The sequence below is a fragment of the Lepus europaeus genome, chromosome X, assembly GCF_033115175.1.
Source record: "Lepus europaeus isolate LE1 chromosome X, mLepTim1.pri, whole genome shotgun sequence".
Taxonomy (NCBI): domain Eukaryota; kingdom Metazoa; phylum Chordata; class Mammalia; order Lagomorpha; family Leporidae; genus Lepus; species Lepus europaeus.
In genome coordinates this window covers 56,199,024-56,224,558 of record NC_084850.1, presented here as the reverse complement: position 1 = coordinate 56,224,558, position 25,535 = coordinate 56,199,024, and the positions used below count along the sequence as shown (strand labels likewise).

Sequence of the window (25,535 nt, the reverse complement as noted above, 5' to 3'; positions counted from 1 at the left end):
CATGAGAGACCTGGGCTGAGCTCCTGGCTCCTGGCTTTGGCCTGGCCCAGCCCCTGTTGTTGTGGCCATTTGGGGAAAGAACCAGCAGATAGAAGATCTCTCTCTCTCTCTCTCTCTCTTCCCCTCTCTCTCTCTCTCTATCTCTCCCTCTCTGTAACTCTGCCTTTCAAATAAATAAATAAATATTTAAAAAATAAAAAAAGACCAGATTAGTGGTTGTCCACTGTGGCCTGCAGGTGTGGAGTATATTGGAAACTTAGAAAAAAAATATTGTCTGTGTTTCCTCCCTCAGGTTCCTCCCACTTGTGAAAAACTCAGGTCTCCTTTGTAACTATAGAGTATATAAAGCCCCTAATTTGGAGTGGGTGTAGGAGTGCAGCTGGTTAAGCCCCAACTTGGGACTCCCATATCCCATATCAGAGTGGCGATTCAAGTACGCAGCCACACCACTTCCTATCCAGCCACCTACTAATGCACACCATGGGAAGCCGCAGGTGATCACTCAAGTACTATAGTCCCTGTCACTCCCATGGAAGACTGGGATGGAGTTTCAAGCTCTTATCTTTGGCCTAGCCCAGTCCTGGTTATTGTGGGCACTTGGGAAGTAAACCAGCAAATGGAAGCACTTTCTCTCTCTCTCTCTCTCTCTCTCTCTCTCTCTCTCATCACTCTGTTTTTCAAATAAGTGAACAAACTTTTTTTTTTAAAAAAAACTCATTGTATTTGTAAAAATCCTGCAACCCAGAAGTTGAGGATAGATCTGTTTTTATGTTCATTTGAGAAAGTCTAGGTTGGATGCTTACATGTAATTTAGGAACTCCTTATGTGGGTTAATCCATCAAATGACTCTAGAAACCCATTTCCTACCTTTCCTTAAATGTGTTGGGCTGATTCAGAATAGTCTGAGTTAGGTTTTAATACTGTACAAATGAAATAGAATGAATTTTTTCCTTGAAGATTTATTTGGATTGCAGAGTTAGAGAGAGAGAGAGAGAGAGAGAAAGAGAGAGAGAGGTCTTTGATCTTTCATCCATTGGTTCACTCCACAAATGGCCACAAATGGCTAGGGCTGGGCCAGGCTGAAGTCTGGAGCCTGCAACTCCATCTGTGTCTCCCACATTGGTGGCAGGAACCATCTTCTGCTGCTTTCCTAGATGCATTGGCAGGGAGCTGGATCAGAAGTGGAGCAACCAGTACTCATATGGGATGCTGCTATGGCAGGCAGTGGCTTAACCAGCTATGCCACAATGCCAGCCCCAGAGTTTTTTAGTCATTATAGGGAACATGTGAGACTGCATCTTTGTCAGATCTATTTCTTTGGGCCCAACAGTAAGCAGTGAGTTCATTTTAATCTATTAGAGTAGCTCTGTGGAAGATTTGTAATCTCTGGTAACCCAATCTACCTAGCATTTACAGATACATTAATGAGCAGCCATGGTCTGCTGGGTGGGGAAGGAGGAATTGAGAAGAGAAATTTGCTGGATCTCAGTAAGAGAAATAGCATAGGGTTTTATGATGCGTAGACTTTTGAAACATAACATGATATTGACTTAGACTTGTTAATTAACCAAAGGGGTCCTGGAGGAATAGCTTTCATAATCCTAAATCAAGCATAGCTGGGTAAAATACACAGGACTGGGAATCAAAATATTTCTGCCCTATTTCCAACCTTTTCAACAACTTGCTATGTAATAATCTTGGGCAAATCTGAGTTTGACCTTCCAGTATATTAAAGGAGAGTGTGACCAACATTGCCTTTAGTATACCTGATGATTTAAAAAATTTGACCTCAAGATTCTATGATGTAATAACTGATGCTTACAACATTAGAACTTTGCAGATGGACCAGGTAGGATGAAGGGGGTAGGGTGGGGAGAGAGGGAAGTCCTGATGAATTAGTCCATAAAGGATAGATAAAGGTAGTCCTTGAATGTTGTGATAATTGATCTTTGATCCTTAAACTTTTGTGAAGTTACTGGTTCAAGGAATATAGACTCAGAGTATAATATGTGGTGTTTTTGCTTTACCAATAGTTGTTTTGATCTAGTATGTTTGTGTAGGCTTGACTCCTTTAAATTGTAATCATAAAGCCAATATTCTTCAGGAGTAAAAAGATGAATAAATTGTATTCTTTGGCAGTGAAATGGTGTTATAGTTTTAAGAGGTGAAAAATTCAGATTTGCCCTTTTTTTTAATTTTTTTAAAAAGATTCATTTATCCATTTGAAAGTCAGAGTTACACAGAGAGAGAAGGAGAGGCAGAGAGAGACAGAGAGAGAGGTCTTCCATCTACTGGTTCACTCCCCAATTGGCTGCAATGTCCGAAGCTGAGCCAGGAGCCAGGAGCTTCCTCCAGGTCTCCCACGTGGGTGCAGGGGCCCAAGCACTTGGGCCATCTTCCACTGCTTTCCCAGGCCATAGCAGAGAGCTGGGTCAGAAGTGGGGAACAGCTGGGACTCGAACTGGCACCCATATGGATGCCGGCGCTGCAGGCGGTGGCCTCACCCACTATGCCACAGCACTGTCCCAGGTTTGCCTTTTAGAAGGGTTACTCTCACTGTAGGTGATATGGAAGATAGTTTGCAGGCAGTAAAGACTAGATAAGGAGATCCTTGAGGTTGAGATCTTAAATTCAGGAAGTGGTAGTGAAAATGGAGAGATTGTATGCAAAAGGAATGATGTAAATATTTGCAAGTTTCTCATTTGGGCCACTGGGAGGGTGATGATGTCATTTCCTAATACAGAAAGTAGGGACAGAGGTGGACAGATATAAGAATAGATGATGATTACTTAATATTTCTGGAGAAGTAAAGTAAAATTCTGAGTTGTCTGAGTTTTCTGATGTAGGCTTTGAACTTTCTCAGTGGTCAGATAACTTTCAAACACATTTTTTCCCTTCAGGAGAGTATAATGTGTCTGAGTTGTCTTTGTTGCTAGGATAGAGCATTGCTATGGAGACTAATGATGTCATAATTCCCTTTATGCACCAACAAGGACACTCTGGTGGGTCTGACTCCACTGACAGGTTGAAGGCTACTTTAAAGTACTGTGTCCTGCTCGTAGCATGTAGAAAAGTTTATGTGTGCAGGTGAAAGTTACAGGGCGTTTTTTTTTTTTGCCTTATTTTTTCTCATTAGAATGATGGGACAAGAACCCTCCCTTTCTAATTGTATTTGTTCCAAACTTGATTATTTCTATTTTCATGGTTCAAGGGGATACAGTTTTCCTATTGCTTGGTAGAGGTGCTGAGTTGCTCAAAGTATTTTAATAGCATTTAGCCATTTGATTGCTTGAAGTAAGACAAATTTGCAATGTTATATTTTTCTTTCTTAGGAGATTTCAAGATAGTAAATCTTGGAGAAATGGCTTTCATTTGTTTGTATAACAGATGCCTGGCTATCTTTCTTATTTGCATAGCGTTTGGCTATACTTCATCTTCAGATCTTGAGATAAAAGGTAAACCTACACCTTATATGGATTTTAATGATGTCCCTTAATAATTTTTTATACTGTTACTTATTTGAAAGGCATAGAGGGAGGGAGTTGGGGAGAGAAGGAGGGAGTGGGCGAGAGAGAGAAATCTCTCATCTGCTGGTTCGCTTTCCAAATGCGTGCAGTGGCCAGGGATGGGTCAGGTTGAAGCCACAAGTTGGGAACTCTATTTGTGTTGCCCTTGTGGGTGGCAGGAACCCGAACACTTGGACCATCATCAGCTGCCGCCCAGGGTGTGCAATATCAGGAAGCTGGGATCCAGAATGTAGCTGAGACTTGAACCCAAACGTTCTAATATGGAATTGTGGGTGTCCCAAGCAACATCCTAACTACTGTATCAAAGACATGCTCCAGTGGCATAGATTTGTTGTTGTTGTTGTTCAGCTATTGTAGTGGTAAACTTTTATTTAAACCTTATGTAACTCAAGCTTTATAAAAAGCCTACATAATTGAAAGTTGTGTTTTCTCTAAGGCCTTGTGCATGCAAAGCTTGTAGTAATTAAAAATGAACAGAAAACAAAACAAAACAAAACTCTATTAAAATGTATCTTTAAAAAAATCTAAATAAGCTTAATATTAGAAGTTTTTTTTTAAAGATTTATTTATTTATTTGAAAGTCAGAGTTACACAGAGAGAGGAGAGGCAGAGAGAGAGAGAGAGAGAGAGAGAGAGAGAGAGAGGTCTTCCACCCGATGGTTCACTCCCCAATTGGCCACAACGGCCAGAGCTGCTCAGATCTGAAGCCAGGAACCAGGAGCTTCTTCCAGGTCTCCCATGTGGGTGCAGGGGCCCAAGGACTTGGGTCATCTTCTACTGCTTTCCCAGGCAATAGCAGAGAGCTGGAGTGGAAGAGGAGCAGCTGGGACTGGAACCAGCGTCCATGTGGGATGCCAGCCCTTCAGGCCAGGGCGTTAACCTGCTGTGCCACAGCGCCAGCCCCTAGAAGGGTTTTAAAATTAGGGATAGTAACTGTCCGTTCAACCTGCCCTATGGAAGTGCATAACTAGTAGATGGATTGTTATTAGAGATATTCCAGAAACTCATGCACAAAAGATATAAGGGTACTTCAAAAAGTTTATTGAAAATGGAATGAAAGGATAAGTATACTGTCAGACAAAAATTCAAAACCTATGCATAATTTTTCATAATAAGCATTTTCGATGAACTCTTTAAAGGATCCACATAGGTTAAATACCTAAAAACTTATTGCCTGGCCGGTACCGCGGCTCACTTGGCTAATCCTCCGCCTGCGGTGCCGGCACCCTGGGTTCTAGTCCCGGTTAGGGCCCCGGATTCTGTCCCGGTTGCTCCTCTTGCAGTCCAGCTCTCTGCTGTGGCCCGGGAAGGCAGTGGAGGATGGCCCAGGTCCTTGGGCCCTGCACCTGCATGGGAGACCAGGAGGAGGCACCTGGCTCCTGGCTTCAGATTGGCGCAGTGTGCCGGCCACAGTGCGCCGGCCATAGCGGCCATTTGGTGGGTGAACCAATGGAAGGAAGACCTTTCTCTCTGTCTCTCTCTCTCACTAACTCTGCCTGTCAAAAAAAAAAAAAAAAGCTTATTGCCTAGTACTTAACTAATTGGAAGCTTTTCTTAATAATTATCCTTACCTTTTATGATAGCTAGATTAATAAGAAAAAAATTACAAAAATTTGAAGTAAAATTTAAAATTAACCATAGAACTATTAAATCATGTCTAATGAACTTTTCTAATCAAAAAAGGCAATTGCAATAATGCATTTGATAGCAATTTCTAATCTTGAGGATTGAAATAACAGGATTTTCATTTCATCCTCAGCAGAGACCTTCTTTAGAGGAGATGGAGTCCTGGCTCAGAAAGTAATTGCCATATTTGTCTCACCTCAGTAAATTATGAAGTGAACTGTTGAAGTGAATGATTTGGCAGAAATGAGTGGAAATTGCTAGTAAGAGAATAAGAGGGGAATGTTATAGTACTATTTGATTTATTAGTAGGAAAGTTTATAGGATTATTAAATATGTACATTTATGTGCTAGGATGCACACACAGCCAAACACACAGTCTTCAAAAGTTTGTGGAAAATTCTTATTATGAAAATGGCTATGCATGAATTTCAACATTTTCTTGCATCAAAATAAACAGCTTTTCATCCATTTCCCACAAACTTTTGAAGTATTCGTGTGTGTGTGCAAATAAATATATATCTATGCTTTGTATATTTATATATAATTTATACAAATATATAATATTTTATAATAAATATGTTTATGTGTATGTATTCTGCATCTATTTACATATATTACACTCACACATCTATACACATCAGTTCACACACGCATCCTATACAAGGAGTCTACAAAGTTTGTGAGAAGTGTGCATTTTTTTTAAAAGACTTGTTTATTTATTTGGAAGGCAGAGTTACAGAGAGAGGGAGAGACAGAAATCTTCCATCCACTGGTTCATTCCCCAAATGGTTACAATGTCTGGAGCTGGACCAATCTGAGGCCAGGAGCCAAGAGCTTCTTCTGGGTCTCCCAAGTGGGTGCAGGGGCCCAAGCACTTGAGCCCAAGTGGGTGCAGGGGCCCAAGCACATCTTCTATTGCTTTCTACTGGTTCAAGTCCCAGCTGCTCCACTTCCAATCCAGCTCTCTGCTATGGCCTGGGAAAGCAGTAGAAGACGATCCAAGTCCTTGGGCCCCTGCATGTGCATGGGAGACCCGGAAGAAGCTCCTGGCTCCTGGCTTCAGATCTGAGCAGCTCCGGCCATTGCGGCCAATTGGGGAGTGAACCAGTGGATGGAAGATCTCTCTCTCTCTCTCTGCTTCTCCTTCTCTCTCTGTGTAATTCTGCCTTTCAAATAAATAAGTAAATAAATAAATAAATTTTTTAAAAATGCATGGGAAAATGTAATTAAAATGAGCATTTTTCCATGATCTTTTGAAGATCCCTTTGGATAGCAGTAATCTGGATTTTTTAAAAAAAGCCTTATCAAATTCCAGAATAATTTCATCATTTCCGAAAGAAACCCTTTGTCCATTAGCAGTCATACTCCATTCCACTTCCCACTTCCCTTTGTTCTTTGGCAACCACGAATCTAGTTTCTATCTCAGGGTTTACCATTGTAGCTATTTCATATTCATGGAGCCATATAATTTTTTATCTTTTGTGACTGGCTTCATTCATTTAGCACAGTGTTTTCCATGTTGTAGAATGGGTCAGTACTTCTTTCCTTTTTATGGTTTACTAATATCCCATAGCATAGATGTAGCACATTTTTAAATGTATTCATCGGTTGATCAGCATTTAGAAAAAAATCTATATTTAACAATCTTTTCCATGGGGAAAAATCAAAATATTTTGGTGATTTTATTTCAGTTAATCCCCCTGAGGATTTTGAGATAGTTGATCCTGGATATTTAGGTTTCCTGTATTTACAATGGCAACCTCCAGTGTCTCTGGAAAATTTCAAGGCATGTGCAGTAGAATATGAATTAAAGTTTCGAAGCATTGGTGGTGGAAGATGGAAGGTAAGTAAAGCATATGCTTGTACCATCAGAGTGATCATTAGGTGTTTTCTTTTTCTTTTTCTTTTTTTTTTTTTTTTTGACAGGCAGAGTGGATAGTGAGAGAGAGAGACAGAGAGAAAGGTCTTCCTTTTTGCCTTTGGTTCACCCTCCAATGGCTGCTGCGGCTGGCGCATCACGCCGATCCGAAGACAGGAGCCAGGCGCTTCTCCTGGTCTCCCATGCAGGTGCAGGGCCCAAGGACTTGGGCCATTCTCCACTGCCTTTCCGGGCCACAGCAGAGAGCTGGCCTGGAAGAGGGGCAACCGGGACAGAATCCGGTGTGCCAGCGCCGCAAGGCAGAGGATTAGCCTATTGAGCCGTGGCGCCGGCCCATTAGGTCTTTTGAGTCCTCACTTCAATGCCCCACTTCAGTTCCCAAATTTCAGTGGTTCCAATAAGTTTTTAGCAAGCTTTCATGCCTGTTTCTATTTTCTACACATCCTGTCACATATATTTTCTTTTTTTTTAACTTTTATTTAATGAATATAAATTTCCAGTGTACAGCTTATGGATTACAATGGCTTCCCCCTCCCATAACTTCCCTCCCACCCGCAACCCTCCCCTCTCCCGCTCCCTCTCCCCTTCCATTTGCATCAAGATTCATTTCATCCCATCTGTTGTAAGGACTACTATTGGAAGTGCACAGAAGAGATACTTGGTCCCATGGAATATAGACTTGAAAGAGAGCACTTATGCATTTTAGCATGCTTTACGGTTACTTATATAGTTAGACATGAGTCCTATGAATGCTATTGGACTATGAGGTGTGTCTCTGTAGGAATCAAACCTTATTTATCTATATACTTCCACAAAGGACACGGCATTGTTCTTTGCATATGTGATTATACTAAGTGTTTAATGAAAGTTTACCGTATCATTAACAATTCAGATTTTCAACAAGCGTGCTCATTCACGATTTCGGTTGTAGAAGTCATACTTTTATCTCCTTAATTGAGCTTTGTGGTTTCAAGGGACAATTTGAATCAGGTGCATTTTGTGCTCCACACTCTGTGGGGTAGGAGGTACATAAGCATAAATAACATACGGGTTGGTGCTGGGTGCAATGAATTTATGTTTTTCATTCTCCAGGAACTTATAATTTGTCTGACTTTCTCTGGTTACCTCCAGAATATCATTTTATGTGATTTCTCAAGGTTTCTCATTATATTTAAAAGGTAACAAATTATTTGCCTTGAAATGTGCATATGGTTAGTGAGAATTATCTATTTAATTTCAAGTTGGTTCAAGGTCAAGTTTCTGCTCTAGAACCTTCTTCCCTTCTAGTAGTTCATTTTTGGTTTTGTTTTGAGTGAGCTGTTATTCAAATGATTTTATGGAATGATATGATATATAGGTAAGCTATGCCAGAAATATATTCGGGGCATTGTATCAGATAATCATCCTTAGTCTTAGAGTGTCTTAGATATTGGGAACTCTCCAGAATATTACTGATTTCTTAGTCTTATTAATATGGCATATCATACCATACCTGTTTCCAAGCTTGACTTTGTGTCATCATTTTATCAGACTGTCATTACTAAGAATCTACATTACAAATATGGATTTGATCTAAACAAGGGCATTGAAGCCAAAATCCACACGCTTTTGCCAAAGCAATGCACGAATGGATCAGAAGTTCGAAGTTTGTGGTCAGAAGCTACTTACTGGATGCCAGAACAAGGTTAAATCATAGATCTCTTTAAATTTAATTCTATCAGAATACTGTATGTAAGGAATAAGTCTCTTAACTCTTATGCACTAGATTGTACTCATGTGTACAATAGATTATCTGACAATGTGACACAAAATAGAGTCCTTAGTAGTGGGTGACTGGCCTTTTTGAATTCTCTAAATTAGCAAATGTGTTTTGCAAAACCCACATTTCTTATATTTATATAATTCCTAAGTTTGGGGTCATCTTAGTAAACATGCATTGGTATTAGCTCAACTACTCATAACATCCTAGAATAATCCATTTAATCCTTGTTTTATGCTTATACTAGCATCATGAATCCTCCAAATGTTTTTGCTTTGGCATATCCCACTTAAGAGTGAAGTGACTTCCAATAACTCTCTTTTCAAATATTCTTTATGATGTTGAATGCTAAATGAAGTGGAGAAGCCAAAGGAAATGAAGTAAAATTGCATAGCAATTTCACGAATGATTCATCATCATACCTTTCAATTATTCACAGTTCATTCATTTCTTAGGAAATTTGGAAACCAAAATTAAAGATATGGATTGCATATATTACAACTGGCAAAATTTGCTCTGTTCTTGGGAACCTGGCAAGGGTGTACACTTTGATGCCAATTACTACTTGTTTTATTGGTAAGTAATTGCATAATTGGAATTAAATATTAGGAAAATATCTACCAGAATTAATCCACAGTATGATTAACTATATTTTCACTAAATTAAATTCATTGCATTTACCAGTTATACTTATGATGGTTCGTTACAATTATTTGGAATTTTCAATGGGAATAAGTGGCTTTAAGCTATATATAGTGGGAAGTATTCAATGAGTAAAATAAGGAATCCTTATATATATTTTATATGTATATATTTTATATATCTTGTACTGGATTAAATTTTGGATCCTTTAGATTGAGGAAATTATAACCTAAAATTTTTTGACATATTTAAATGTATTTTTTTTGTTTATTTGAAAGGCAGAGAGACACACACACAGAGACTGTAGCGTATTTTATATTCTTGCCTTTTGAGGAAAGAAATTCTTTATTAAAATGGATCTTGTTTTCTGACTTCTTACCTTTGTTAACTGTCCTTAAGGCTTTTATACTTAAAGCCATCATGGCTCTTCTATTTACTTCATTCCATACTTATTTCACAGTAGTGTGGTCAATGTGTTTGACTCCTTTTGCAAGGTTACATCTCTGTTTTGTACTGTAAGAATTCCATTGTAGGCTCCCTTCATTCTGCACCTGGATAATTATTATAGCCTACCAAATGATGGTCATTCTGCTTTAGTCTCCCCCTCTCCTATTTATTCTTCACTTCGAAGCCATCTTTATCTTCCTACTTTGCCATTTTCATATGCAACTCCCTTGTTCAGAATCTTCAGTGGCAACTCATTGCTCCCAAGACAAAATCTAGGCTGCCATTCAAGTCTCTGCTTCACTCTATCACTGTCTTTCCAGCACTGTCATCTATTATCACCAGTGCGAAGGTTCTACTCTTTTTAGATCCATCTCTACATTTTTTTCTCACCCGTGTTATGACTTTTAATGCCTTTTGTGTGCATTGCCATCTGGAATGCCCCCTGACAGTCTATTTCTTTCATGAACTTTTATACGTTTTTCAGGGCCCATCTGGTATCCAGTTTCATTAACACTTTACCGATCACGTCAGCTTCTGTTCAATTCTTCTCTGAATTGACTGTTTATAACTCTTTATTGTCCAGATGGTATCTACATTTTTATCATAGGGATGTGTTTTGTCTTCTCTGAGATTTTGTTTTAAAGGTTTATTTATCTGAAAGTCAGAGTTCTTATAAAATAACTTCCCCAGTAAAATATTAAAGATGGTATAATGCACTATTTTTTTAAAGATTTTTATTTATTTATTTGAAAGTCAGAGTTACACAGAGAGAGAAGGAGAAGCAAAGAGAGAGAGAGAAAGAGAGAGAGAGAGAGAGAGAGAGAGAGAGGTCTTCCATCCACTGGTTCACTCCCCAATTAGCTACAGTGACTGGAATTGTGCTGATCCGAAGCCAGGAGCCAGGAGCTTCCTCCAGGTCTCCCATGCGGGGGAAAGGGCCCAAGGACTTCGGCCATCTTCTACTGCTTTCCCAGGCCATAGCAGAGAGCTGGATTGGAAGTGGAGTGGCCGGGACTCAAACTGGTGCCCATATGGGATGCCGGTACTGCAGGCGGTAGCTTAACCTGCTAAGCCACAGCGCCGGCCCCATGCATTCTTATTTATATCAATCTCAGGTTCTCTTAATCATCGACTATGTCTGCTTTCCTTACTGTTGAATCTCTAGCACTTATCATGGGGACTGTCATATAGTAGGTGCTCAATAAATATTGCATATTATTAAATGATTTTTAAAATCCATGTGTTGTCTTAATATAATTGAAAATGGAGTACCATGATATCTGAAGATATTGTTAAATACAATTCTCACAATGCTTCTTTTTTTACAGGTATGAGGGCTTGGATCATGCGTTACAGTGTACTAATTATATCAAGGCTAATGGAAAAAATGTTGGATGCAGATTTCCCCAGTTGGAGTCATCAGACTATAAAGAGTTCTATGTCTGTGTTAATGGATCATCAGAATCCAAGTCTATTAGATCCAGCTATTTCATTTTTCAGCTTCAGGATATAGGTGATATATCAACTTCAAATTCATTGTTTCTTGTTTATAATCATTTATAATCACCAGAGAAAGAAGGATAATTAGTTAGATAGATGATAGATAGATAGATAGGTATGGGAATGCAACCAGAACAAAGTATGAGGCCCATATAATGTATGAGCAAGCTCTTATTAAACATGAAAGAATGGAAGATAAGAAACTGAATGGAGGATCAAGTGTCATCTTCATTTAGAACTTGTAATTTAGCTCTCAGCTTCAAAGAGTCCATCAGCTATATAGTACTTTTGTCTAGTCATTCCTAGACCTTGATAGGCAAATGAGTGGATATTTTGTGAGCCTCTGTTCTCAATATTAACAGTTAAAAGAGTGACAGTTTCTCCAGTCAGCCAGATCTGGGTGTGAGTCTTGGCTCTGCCATTTTCTAGATGTATGACTTTGCGTAAATTATTTCACATATTTTTCAATTTCCTTATCAGGAAAATGAAGGTTTCAAAGGACCACCACATAGGTTTGTTGTGAGACATAAATGAGATATGGTGCATTATCTTTGGTACAGTGTCATAAGCATTAAATAAGGTGATAATAAAAGTATTAGTAGTACTGGTTGTGTTTGTTGTTTCCAATGCTACAAAATGTTAAAATGATTGTAATGATTTGGATCTTCTCACTTTTCCCTCGAACTGAAATACTTGTCAATGTGTGGCTTATCAGAATCTTAGTTTCTGGATTAACCAAGTCTCTGAATCATTTTGGTTGGCAAGCGGATCTGATTTTAATTCCTTTCAGAGGAAATAGTCTTGAAACCCTGGATTTGTCCCTGGAGGCTTATTACCATGTAACCCTAGCTTTGGATGAGAACTGTTGCTGAAACTTCACAATCACCACGTTGAAATGATTTCCTTTTGCTTTTCAGTGAAACCTTTCCCACCAGACTATCTTAGTATTAACGTGAAGAATTTACTTGAAATTAACCTACAGTGGAGCATACCAAGAGGATCTATTCCAGCCAAGTGCTTTATTTATGAAATTGAGTTCACTGAAGATGATATTGCTTGGGTGGTAAGAATATTGCATTTATTTGGGAAAGTCATAAACACAGCCTTTTAAATAGTAAATTTGAGGATCAAGATGTTATATGAAAAAGATGCATGTTAATTTCCAGAAGCCAAATAATCTAGTTGATAAAAGAAAAATATTTGCAGTCTGAAAGTGTAATCTTACACATTTTATTTATTTTCAAATTTTTATTTGGAAGGAAGAGAGAGAGAGAGAGAGAGAGAGAAGGAGGGGGAGAGAGAGAGTGTTAGCCAGTCTCTATTTGCTGGTTCATTCACCAAATGCCCTCAGTGGCTGGGGCTGGACCCAGGCCAAAACAAAGAGCCAGAAACTCAACCTAGGTGTCCCGTCTGTACAGCCAGAACCTAATCATTTGCGTCATCACTGCTACCTCCAGGCTGTGCATTAGCCGAAAGCTGCAGGGCCGGCACTGTGGCATAACTGTCGCCTGAGGTGCTGGCATCCAATGTGGGTGCCGGTTCGAGTCCCAGATGCTCCACTTCGATCCAGCTCTCTGCTCTGGCCTGGGAAAGCAGTAGAAGATGGCCCAAGCCCAAGTCCTTGGGCCCCTGCACCAGCATAGGAGACCTAGAGGAGGCTCCTGGCTCCTGGCTCCAGACTGGCACAGCTCCGGCTGTTGTGATCATCTGGAGAGTGAACAAGTGGAAAGAAGACCTCTCTCTCTCTCTCTCTCTCTCTCTCTCTGCCTCTGCCTCTGCCTCTCTGTAACTCTGCCTTTCAAATAAATAAAATAAATCTTTAAAACAAACAAACAAATAGGATCCAGAGCCAGAAGCATAACTTCTAGGCCACATACCCACTCCAAGCACTCCAATTTTAAGGTTACATAGGACTGTGGAGATAATCTAGTTCCTTGTTTGCAATTTTGTGTGTCAATAAATTGATGTTGCCAAGGACCTAAAATGAATAGTGGAGAGGCCTCAGGTAAAAACAAAACAAATCACAAAACCACTTGAGCGGTAATCATCAGGTTGAAAGGCAGGGCTACAGGAGAATTGCTTGTACCAGGGAAGAGGGGCTAGCTAACTGGGGAATCACTCAAAGGTTGTAAAACTAGCACCAACAAAATAGGGATGTCTTTAATTCTGCACCTTGTTATATGTTCATTTTCTTCATTGGTTTCCAATTTACTGAGTATGGAGACCAGCAGGTGGGCCACTGGTACTAATTCATTCACTTCATATACAGATGAGAAAACTGATTCTTGAATTGGTTTATGGAGCTATGCATTGACTTACAAATGATACCGCTCCCAACTAGAATCCAGATCTGAATCCCAGTTCACTTAAGTCTATACTATATTATGCTGTTTCCCAAGATAAGTTAAAACAAAATTAAAGCTGTTATTTTGGATGAGGAAAATTCTTCAGCTCTTTTAAATGCAAAATTGAAATAATTACCTCAGTGATTTTTTTTTTCCTTTGAGATCACCCAGTATTGTGTTGTTCTCATATCTGAAGCAGTTTCATGTCAAGCATTGTTACACAGGTCTTAAAGCAGGTTAACCAAAATAAGATAAAAAAAAGCTTCATGTATATGAACTCTACAGTTTCCATAGAGATGACATTCACATGATGGCACTGTCTTTTGCTAATTCAGTGTATGTAGCATTTTCCAGTTATGGAATCTGGGAAATCGACTCTACTCCAAATCCAGGACGTTACCAAAGTTAATGAGGAATTCTGCCCTCTTTCACAAGTGATCCATTATCACTATAGAAATATTTTCAAGTATAGATTAAAAAAAAGAGAAAAAGAACAAGGATTTTCTAAAAAAAGCACAGGGAGATAATTACTGGTAGATTACACCTTTCTAGTTTTTTATGCACTTACTTTATGTCATAAAACTTATTTTGGAAGTGACAGATGGAATTTGTATAGCTGCATTTAGATCAAATCATGACATCTTATTTTTTCCTTGGCCTTCAGACCACCACATTTGATAATGAAATGTACATCATGAGAACATCAAATGAAAGTCATGAGTTATGCTTTTCAGCAAGAAGCAAAGTGAACATTTATTGTGCAGATGATGGGATTTGGAGTGAGTGGAGTGATGAAAAATGCTGGAAAGGTATGAACTCAAAGAACAGTAGCTAAATAACAGAAACTATTTTCTAGGAAAGTTTATTTTCTGTCAGTGTTTTTTGTAATTGTGGAAATCAATGGCTTTTGCATGTACTCTAGAAATAGAAAAAGATAAATTAGCTAATACCTAAAATAGATTTATTGAATGTATAATATTCAGTTAGAACTAGGAGTCCTATTATCCTTCTGTTATCAATATTCTTATTTTTATAACAGTCAGGAAAGAAAATATGCTAATTCTTTCTGGGGAGAGAGCAGGAGCCCATTTTTTTCTTCTAAGATTTATTTATTTGAATGGCAGAGAGAGAGAAAGAGGCATCTTTCTTTTCTTCTTCTTTTTTAAAATGTTTATTTTATTTATTTGAAAGACAGAGTTACAGAGAGAGGTAGAGCCAGAGAGAGAGAGAGAGAGAGAGAGAGAGAGAGAGGTCTTCTATCTGCTGGTTCTCTCCCCAAATGACTGCAATGGCCAGAGCTGAGCTGATCTGAAGCCAAGAGCCAGGAGTCTCTTCTGGGTCTCCCACATGGGTGCAGGGGCCCAAGAACTTGGACCATCTTCCACTGCTTTCCCAGGAAATAGGCATCTTTCATGGCTGGTTCACTCCTCAAATGCTTGCAACAGGCAGGGCTGGGCCAGGGAAAAGCCAGGAGCCAGGGACACCATCTGGGTTTCCCACGTGGGTGGCAGGGCCCCAAGCACTTGGATCATCTTTTACTGCCTTCTCAGACCATTAACAGGGAGCTATACTGGAAGTAAGGAGTAGCCTGAACTCAAATCAGGCTTTTCAGTAAGGTGTAGTTAAACCCACTGCACACCATGCCCTCCCCAGAAGCCATCCTCTCCTGCTTTCCCAGGTGCATTAGCAAGGAGCTGGATAGGAAGTGGAGCAGTCAGGATATGAACTGGCACCCATATGGGGTGCCAGCACTACAGGCAGAGGCTTAGCCCACTATGCCACAGCTTCAGCCTCAATATGATGTTTTTAGCCACATCTTCAAAATATACATCCTTTTATGTGTTTTACAGACAATCTTATCAGTGATATTTGAGAACAGGTTTCTTCTGTTCTGATGAGTATCTCTTGGCAGAATCTTTTTTAGAAATGTTATTTATTTGGGAGGCTTAGAGAAACACACACACACAGATAGAGAGATATAGAGAGAGAGAGAGAGCGAGCGAGCAAGCGCACTCCTATCCACTGCTTCACCCCCTAAATGCCATTAAAGAGGCCAGGAGCCAGGACCTCAGTTCAGGTTTCTTGTGTAGGTGGCAGGACCCAATCGCTGGAGTTTCCACTGCTGTCTCCCAGGATCTGCATTAGTAGGAAGCTGGAGTCAGGATCCAGAACCAGTGATTGATCCCAGGCACTCTGACTTAGGATGTGGGCCACATAACTGCTGGGCTAAATGACCACTCCCAGTGGAATCTTCATGATTTTGAAATTGAAAACAAAGAGTTTATACAATCACATGTGGTCTCAGTTTTTGAGGATATTTCTTACTGGATGTTTCAAATTATAGAAAACTAGGACAATAATAGTCTCAGAAATAAAAATACATCCTCTTCAGAACTGATTCTGTCTAGAAATAACAAGGTACAACCTTAGCAAAGGAACTTTCTGCCTCTTGCTGTTAATTTTGCTTTCCAGAAAACTTGCATTATTGTTCATTTCTTTGGATTATTTCCTTGCAAATCTTAACTGTGCTGAGCAAAGGAATTTAACTGGTAGAAAATAAGATCCTAAAGGAATAAAACAAAGAAAAAGGTAGAATCAGGTGAGGTTTGTAGATCTGGGTCTAAGATTCAAGATGTTCTACGTTATTCCCAAATAAGCAGGAGATATTAGTTTAGGAAAGACAAACTTTGTCTGCTTTTTAAGTCTGACTAGTGATTGGTCATTCCTTGCTTTACAGAAGAACGATTACAACTTCATCCCTACAATAACAGAACAAAATAAAAAAGAAAAGAAAAATGTATTTCTTCTCTTTAGTGTCTAAAATGTGAGCTACCTTTAAAATAGGTGACTTTAGGGGCCAGTGCTGTTGTGTTGGGGATTGGGCACCTGCGGTGCTGGCATCCCATATATGTGCTGGTTTGAATCCTGGCTGCTTCACTCCCAATCCAGCTCCCTGCTAATGGCCTGGGAAAGCAGTAGAAGATGGCCTGGAGGAAGCTCCTGGCTCCTGGCTTCAGCCTGGCCCAGCCCTGGATGTTGTGGCCATTTGGGGAATGGATCAGCTGATAGAAGATCTCTTTCTCTCTCTCCTTTTCCCTCTATATTTCTGCCTTTCAGGTAAATAAATGAATCTTAAAAAAAAAGGTGACCTTAGGGGCTGGTGCTGTGTGCAGTGTGTTAAGCTGCTGCTTCAGAAGCCTACATCCCATATTGGAGTGCTAGTTTGCATCCCACTTCCAATCCAGCTTCCTGCTAATCCAACTGGAGGGTCCAAGTACATAAATTCCTGCTGACTATGTGGGAGTCCAGGATGGAGTTCCTGGCTCCTGGCTTTTTACTGGCTCAGTCCTAGTTGTCACTTTACCTTTCAAATAAACGAATCTTTATTTTTTTAAAAGTGACCTTAAAAGACCAATTCCATTACTCACATGGGAATTTTCATTAAAGACCAACTCGTGTTCACTTAAGCATAATATAAGTAAACATATGGCTTATTGAGAGTTAGGAGATATATAGCACATGTTTAATCACATGGCTAATATATCATTTTTAAGGAAAAATTTACAAGGTCAAATTTTAAACAAATTCATATTAGGAAATAAGAACTGTGCTTTGAGGGGTTATTTTTTTGTAGTGAAATTAAGAGGTGCCTCAAGTTCAGTAGTGTAGTCATACTATATAAAACATGCACAAATGAAAGCAATGTTAACCTCAAGCACAACTGTGCTTTCCTATGCATTGATAAATATGTTAGGGATTGCCAAGTTAAACTCAGTTATTTACCATTTACTAGAAGTTTATAAAATAATTTAGTTTCATAAAGAGTTAAAAAATTTCTAATGCTTCCCTTTTTTTTGTGATTTTTAATCCTAGGTGAAACATGGGAAGAGACTTTGTTATTTTTTGTGATACCATTTGCTGTTGTGTCACTTTGTATTTTGTTAACAACCTGTTTGGTTTTGTATAAACAAAAATCTGTACTGAAAATGGTAAGTTGTATAACCTGAAGTTTACTCTGAGACAGTAGGTAATGAGAGAATGTTGTTCTGATGGCCTACATTTTATAATTTTGGCCTGTTCACTGTGGGTGCAGAATTGACACTGTTTAGACTATGATTATGTCTTCAGCAAATACAGTAATTAAAAAAATTAACACTACAGGCTACATTTTGGAGAGGATTTACTTCATCAAAACAGAAGAATAATACTATAGAATGACTTCTAGACTAGAGAACAGAATAAGGAGAGAGTCATGGAAAAATCAGGATTGATAGAAATGAAAGAATGACTTACAATGGTCATGGAGCTGCACGTATTACCAGTGAGCCACAGGCTCTGATCACATATAGTGATAAAATATGAGGCCTTCTCTCAGAGCTCGCACTCCAGTTGGGGAAGACAGGATCCTTACCAAAAATATAACCTGAGAGGTGATTTTACATGATTATGAATTGAGTTCTACAGATAATGTTATGGAATGTCAGAATATGGGAGGAGTTTTATGAGTTTGTGGGCTTTAAGGCAGAATTGTGACTTGGATAAAATATCTTTTTTTTTTTTTTTTGGCCAGGCAGAGTTAGACAGTGGGAGAGAGAGACAGAGAGAGAGTTCAGTGAGAGAGAGACAGAGAGAAAGGTCTTCCTTCACTTGGTTCACTCCCCTAATGGCCGCCATGGCTGGTGCTACGCCGATCTAAAGCCAGGAGCCAGGTGCTTCCTCCCATTCTCCCATGTGTGTGCAGGGACCCAAGCACTTGGGCCATCCTCTTCTGCCCTCCCGGGGCCACAGCAGAGAGCTGGACTGGAAGAGGAGCATCCGGGACAGAATCCGGCGCCCATATGGGATGCTGGCGCTGTAGGCGGAGGATTAGCCAAGTGAGCCATGGCGTCGACCAAGGATAAAATATCTTAATATCAACTCTTTTATTTATTTATTTATTTATTTTTTAAGGGAAAGGGTTTATTGGGGAACACCCTACAGACTGGAGTGAAGGAGCGGTGAAGGAAAAAGAGAGAAAAAGAATATAAGAGAGAAACAGAGAGGAGAGGAGCTAGCAAGGAGAGAAGATAGAGCAGAGAAGAGGAGAGAGGAGAGCAGAGATAAGAGAGAAGAACCAAGAGCCAAGAGAGCACAGGAGAGAAGGACCAAGAGCCAAGAGAGCACGTGTTCAGGAACAGGCCCATTTAAAACTTTGCTTGAGGGCGGGCAGGGAAGCAGAAGCAGCGAATCCCATTAGGATGGGGGTGGAGCCTGGCTCAGGTAGCTGGGCCATGCGGCCACCTGGCTAAGACTGCGCCAGTTTCCTAACATTCCCCCCTTTTGTTTTTTTATAAAGCAGGGTTTGTATGGGATTATATTAGTCCCAAAAGTCCAGGAGGGATAGAGGGACGATGATCTGTCTTTAGAGCTACTTCCTGCTGACATGGGGCGATGAGGTACTCTTCGCTGGCATGGGGCGATGTTCCAAGTTGCTGTCTCCTGGGTGAGGAGCCGAGTATATCCTTGTAGCAGCATTTGGTTGACCGCCTGGTTGCTGAAGGCCTTGGTTTGTTCCATTATCACCAGCTGTAAACACTTAAACAGACACTGCAGTGTAAGAGACAGGGTGAAAATAGTAACCAATGATCCTAACAGTAGCATTAACCAAGTAATGAGAGGATTTTACAGAGGAGGGGAAATGGGGGGAGGGGTCTCTGGACCCTTGTGGAGACAGTTTGATGTATGTGGTTTAAAGCTGATTCCAGCCAAGACTGGGAGAAAAGCCACTTAACTTTTGCAGGTAGTGGGGTTTGCCTTTTAAAGATAGAAATATAGATGCATATGGGAAGCTTCACTTTATGTGTCTGCGGAATGCATTTTTTGCATTTCTCTGTGTTACTAATTCTTAATGCAATAGTTTGTGTTGTTAATGATGACTTGCTAATTAGTGCTCTTTCTAAATTTCAGGTTTTTCATGCGAGAAAGGAAACTTTTCCTCATTGAACATCATTCTGTTGACTTACTAATTTCTACTAATGTGGTCAAGTGTTAAACATGAGTGTTATTAAACAGATTTTTTTTCTTCAAATGGTGGATGCACTTTATTTTAAAGCATTGTTGTGTTTAACTGGGCTTTAGAGTACTCAAACCCTCAGCTAGAAGTAAACTGACTGGAGTTTCTTCACAGGTTAGAGTGCTACACATAGAGAAGTCGAGGGATGGATCAAATTTTATTCAATGGTATATTAGTAGAACAATGTGATTTCACAAATTCCACTAAGACAGAGATATTGCCAAATGTTGGAAGATGACATCCTAGCTTGTTGTTGTTTGTTTTAAATTTCACCATGAATGTTTAAATTGAACCGTGAAATGTTCACATTTCGCCATGAATAGGATTGTTTGGCTTTAAATGTAATGTGTGGAGAAGGTTAATAGGAAGCAAGAAGTTTTAAATACATTCATAATCCTAAATGTATGTTTTGTAATTTCATGAGAGAAAAGAGTAGGACTACAGTGCTTAAAAGGCTGAAAATAGGGGTTAGTATTTGGCCTAGCATTTAAGACTCCACTCCTCCTGCTTTTAAGATTTAATTATTTCATTTGAAAGGTAGAGTTACGGAGAGAGAGAGAGATACACACACACAGAGATCTTCATCTGCTGGTTCACTCCCCCAGTGGCCACAATGGCTGGTGTAGGGCCAGGCAGAAGCCAGGAGCTAGGAGCTAGGAGCTTCTTCCAGGTCTCCCACGTCGGTGCTGGGACCCAAGGACTTGGGCCATCTCCCACTGCTTTCCCAGGTGCAATTGTAAGGATCTGGATCAGAAGTGGAGCAGCCAGGTTCTGACCTGGCACCCATATGGTATTGCAGGTGGCGGGCTTAATCCACTGCTCCACGACTCTGCCCTCCCCACCACCAGGAACAATGTAGAGTTAAGCTCATAGACAGACTACATAGCTATGACTAACATTGCCACTGCCTAAGCAGCCAAGTTCCGACCTGGCACCCAAAGAGTATTGCAGGTGGTGGCTTAACCCACTGCTCCACAACTCTGTCTCCCCACCTCCAACAAACTTTTTGAACTTCCCTCACATAATGTAGAGTTAAGCTCGTATACAGACTACATAGCTATAACTAACATTGCCACTGCTCATTTTTTTAAAAAAGATTTATTTATTTGAAACTCAGAGTTACACAGAGAGAGAAGGAGAGGAAGAGAGAGAGAGAGAGAGAGAGAGAGAGAGAGAGTCTTCCATTTGCTGGTATACTCCCCAATTGGCTGCAATGGCCGGCTAAGAGCCAGGAGCTTCCTCCAGGTCTCCACGTGGATGCAAGGACTCAAGCACTTGGAGCATTCTCCACTGCTTTCCCAGGCCATAGCAGAGAGCTGGATCAGAAATGGAGCAGCTGGGACTCTAACTGGTGCCCATATGGAATGCTGATACCGCAGGTGGTGGCTTTACCTGCTACACCAAAGCACCAGCCCCACCGCTGCTCATTTCTTAAAGGGGATAAAACTCTATAACTGAGGTGAATACCAGACTATCAGTGTTTACTATCACTTGTAATCAATTATAGGGTGCACCAGTCTTTCTCTATGTAGACCTGCACTTTTCTCATTTTTTTGGAAGATTTATTTATTTATTTGAAAGACAGTTAGAGAAGGAGCCTGCATTTTGATGTACCCTTGTATATCTATGTATACTCATTCTTGCATATATACATTCATATAAGTATTTGCATATATGTCCATCTGTATCTATAAAGATTAATCATGAATTCCTATCAGTGTATCCATTGATATCCCATTACCAAATGGATCCTTCTTGCCTTTTCCCTTTGCTTATTTGTGACCTTCCCCACTCCACCCCAAACTTCAACAATGAGAAATCTCTCCCAATGAGAAATCTATTTAATTGTTCAAATAGATACATATAGTGGTATCAGAATTATGAACTTGTACCTTTATAGGAAACTTCATTACCTAGAGCACTGTGTTTATGTAAATTTTCTTTTGTCTTTCATCTTACTCATTTCCAAAGTTACTACAGTCAGCCCTGTTTTTCCCCACCCACTTTGGTAGGCTTGTTTCATATATTTGTAATGCATATTGTCATATATAAGTCATATTGTTTGTGACAATCTTCATCCCATTTTGACATTGCTCTGACCTCTTAAATGATTTTTTTTAGTATACATCAATTCTGTAAAAAATAATGTAATCCTGTCTTTTGCAACAAAATGGACGCAACTGGAGACCATTATGCTTAGTGAAATAAGCCAGTCCCCAAAAGATAAATGTATGTTTTCCCTGATGTGTGGTAATTAATATACAGAGTACCAGAAAATGTAATAATATGTGAGCAAAACTGACATTTTGAGATTTGATTATTGTTTATAGCCCTTGACTATACTCTTGAGGAACAGTGGTTTTTCTACTGACTACTTGCTGAATTCTTCATTTAGTGGAGGATTTAAGCTTGTGATGATAAAGTAAATTCAAAGCATGTCATTATAAAAATTAAAAGTAAAGAAGGACATGGGGGGTGGGAGTGAATGAGGGTAGGGTGGCAAGTATCATTGTGCTCTTAAAATGGTATAAATTAAATACATGAAATTTGTTCCCTTTATGTAAATAAAAAGTAAAATAAAAAAATAAATTATGGGTTTTAACAAATGAGTAGTGTCATGTATGTACCATAAAATTCATACTGAATAATCTTACTGTCCTAAAAAAAAACTATGTTTCATCTATTCAACCCTCACCCCCTTCCCTCTGAATCCCTGACAACTGTGGATCTCTTCATTCATTTTATAGTTTTACCTTTCCAGAGTGTCACATAGCTGAAATAATGTAGTGTATAGCCTTCTCCAGACTGGCTTATTTCACTTAGTAGCATGCATTTAGTTTTATCCATATCTTTTCATGGCTTTATAACTCATTTCTTTTTATTGCTGAAATATATTCCATCTTATTGATCTATCAAGTTTGTTTATCCATTCAGGTATTGCTTCCAGGTTTTTTTTTCAAATATAATAAACCTGTATAAAAAGTTCATGTGCAGGCTTTTGTGGGAGAGTAAGTTTCCACATTAGTTCAGTAAGTGGCTTGGAACATAATTGCCAGATCATGTAGTCAGATTACGCTTGGCTTTGTAAGAAACTGTTAAACTGACTTCCAAAGTGGCTGTACCATTTTATATTTAATAGCATTTCATTATTTTAATATCAATATACTTTGAAAATTTACCTTATCTGTTATATATTGCCATGTTGGTAGATTTATATTGTGTTTTCATGCCATAATATCCACAGGTAGTTCATCTTAATCTTCTGTTTAAATAGATTCAGTACTGGGGCCGGCGCCATGGCTCACTTGGTTAATCCTCCGCCTGCGGCGCTGGCATCCCATAAGGGTGCCGGTTCTGTCCCGGTTGCCCCTCTTCCAGTCCAGCTCTCTGCTGTGGCCCGGGAGGGCAGTGGAGGATGGCCCAAGTCCTTGGGCCCTGCACCCCATGGGAGACCAGGAGAAGCACCTGGCTCCTGGCTTCAGATCGGCGCAGCGCTGGCCATGGCAGCCATTTGGGGAGTGAACCAAGTGAAGGAAGACCTTTCTCTTTGTCTCTCCCTCTCATTGTCTGTAACTCTATCTGTCAAATTAAAAAAAAAAAAATAGACTCAGTACCGACTAGTGCTTTTGCTGCTATTTATTCAATAGTTCTTGGTTCGCTAAATTAATTCTCCAATACTCTTCTTTGTGAAGGATTAATGCCCTGATTTCACGTATACTTCTAAATGGTTGTCTTTTTAACTGAACAGCATTGGTCACATTTCCTTTCCTGCATGTTGCTTTGTCTTCTGCATAACAGTTTAAGATCTGCATGACTGTCCCCTTTTATTTTTAGTTGTTTTTCTTGAGTCTCCAAAGAGATCTTTGTGTCTGAAATCCACGATTTTTACTAGGAGAGTCTTATTGTCTGTTTTTAAAAAAGATTTATTTATTTATTTGAAAGTCAGAGTTACAAAGAGAGAGAAGGAGTCAGAGAGAGAGAGAGAGAAAGAGAGAGAGAGAGAGAGAGAGAGAGGTCTTCCATCCTCTGGTTCACTCCCCAAATGGCCGCAAAGCCAGAGCTGGGCCAATCGAAGCCAGAAGCCAGGAGCTTCTTCTGGGTCTCCCATGCGGGTGCAGGAGCCCAAGGACTTGGACCATCTCCCACTGCTCTCCCAGGCCATAGCAGAGAGCTGGATCAGAAGTGAAGGAACCCATATGGGATGCTGGTACCACAGGCGGTGGTTTTACCTGCTATGCCACAGTGCCAGCCCCTAGGAGAGTCTTCTTGTCTATTTGCCCTGGTATGTCATGTATCCTTCAAACTATGACTAGAAATACCTCATTGGATATCAGGAAATCATTACTTTGAATATTCTTTCTATTCTATTTGTTCTGGCCTTTTTTTTTTTCTGGGAAATCAATAGAGTAAGTGTTGGATGCCCTACTTATGTCTTACAAAGTTGAGTTTCTTTCTAACTCTTTTATGCTTTTCCATTTTTTGATGAATTTTTTTCTTTTTTTAGGATTATTTATTTGAAAGGCAGAGTTACAGAGAGGTAGAGGCAGAGGCAGAGGCAGAGAGAGAGTGAGAGAGAGAGGAGTCTTCCATCCTCTGGTTCACTACCCAAATGGCCACAATGGCTGGAGCTGCACCAATCCGAAGCCAGGAACTAGGAGCTTCTTCCAGTATCCCACGTGGGTGCAAGGAACAAGCACTTGGGCCATCCTCCACTGCTTTCCCATGCATTAGCAAAGAGCTGGATTGGAAGTTGAGCAGCTGGGACTTTAACTGGCACCCATATGGGATGCCAGCGCTGCAGGATGGGGTTTGATCCTTCACCCATAGGGCATGCTGGCACTGCAGGCGGTGGCTTTACCTGCTATGCCACAGTGCCGGCCCCATGAATATTTTGTAGTAGGTCATTACAATTCTCTTGTCTCTTTTATTCTATTTTATGTTTAGTTATTTTCTTAGACATTGTATTGGTTTTATAATTAATATGTCATTTTAAGACAATCTAGTTCAGATTAATAGCAACTTAACTTCAATATTGTCATCCAGTGTAAGGTTTCTTCCCTTTTAGCAGGTAAAGATCAGCAGCTGAAATGCTTCCTATCACATAGAACTTTCTCCACATTGCATCATAGTTGAAAATATGATGTGTGATCATATTGTCTTACTTAGTCTTGACTTCTTGTTACTCTGTGATGTTGGTAGAGTTTGGGAAGTCTTTACTGCCTGGGCATCCTATATAGCCCAGACTAGATATAAACAAGATTAAGATGACTTTACCTTTCAAGGCACAACACTAATTTGGGTGATATACATGTCCCTGCATGTGATTTGTAGCCACTGCTAGCTTCTTGCATGTCCTCTGTCACCTTGGTTAATTTTCCAGTGCTCAGGGAAACACTTCTTTTTTTAAAAAAGATTTATTTTATTTTTTTTGAAAGGTAGAGTTAGAGAGAGCGAGAGCGAGAGAGAGAGAGAGAGAGAGAGACAGAGAGAGAGGTCTTCCATCCACTGGTTCATTCCCCAAATGGCTGCAATGGCCAGGACTGAGACAGGCTGAAGTCAGGAGCCAGGAGCTTCTTCTGGGTCTTCTTGGATGCACAGGCCCAAGGGCTTGAACCATCTTCTGTTGCTTCCCAGGCACAATAGCAGGGAGCTGGATCAGAAGTGGAGCAGCTAGGTGCTGCAGGCCACAGCTTTACTCGCTATGCCACAGCACTGGCTCCAGGAAACACTTGTTTGTATTCATTTGTTAATTCCATAA

At 39.9% G+C, this 25,535-nt stretch overlaps 1 protein-coding gene across 1 annotated transcript in view; it reads left to right on the top strand.

Moving 5' to 3' along the window:
• Positions 1–22,289, top strand: part of IL13RA2 (interleukin 13 receptor subunit alpha 2) — a 62,266-nt gene extending 39,977 nt beyond the window's left edge. The window contains exons 4-12 of the mRNA XM_062183410.1: positions 3,333–3,455; positions 6,845–6,996; positions 8,563–8,716; positions 9,247–9,367; positions 11,209–11,393; positions 12,298–12,443; positions 14,390–14,534; positions 17,599–17,714; positions 19,672–22,289. Of these exons, the coding sequence (XP_062039394.1) occupies positions 3,362–3,455; positions 6,845–6,996; positions 8,563–8,716; positions 9,247–9,367; positions 11,209–11,393; positions 12,298–12,443; positions 14,390–14,534; positions 17,599–17,714; positions 19,672–19,707 (1,149 nt within the window). The 5' untranslated portion in view covers positions 3,333–3,361 and the 3' untranslated portion in view covers positions 19,708–22,289. The remainder of the gene's footprint in view (positions 1–3,332; positions 3,456–6,844; positions 6,997–8,562; positions 8,717–9,246; positions 9,368–11,208; positions 11,394–12,297; positions 12,444–14,389; positions 14,535–17,598; positions 17,715–19,671) is intronic.
• The last annotated feature ends 3,246 nt before the right edge of the window (positions 22,290–25,535 follow it).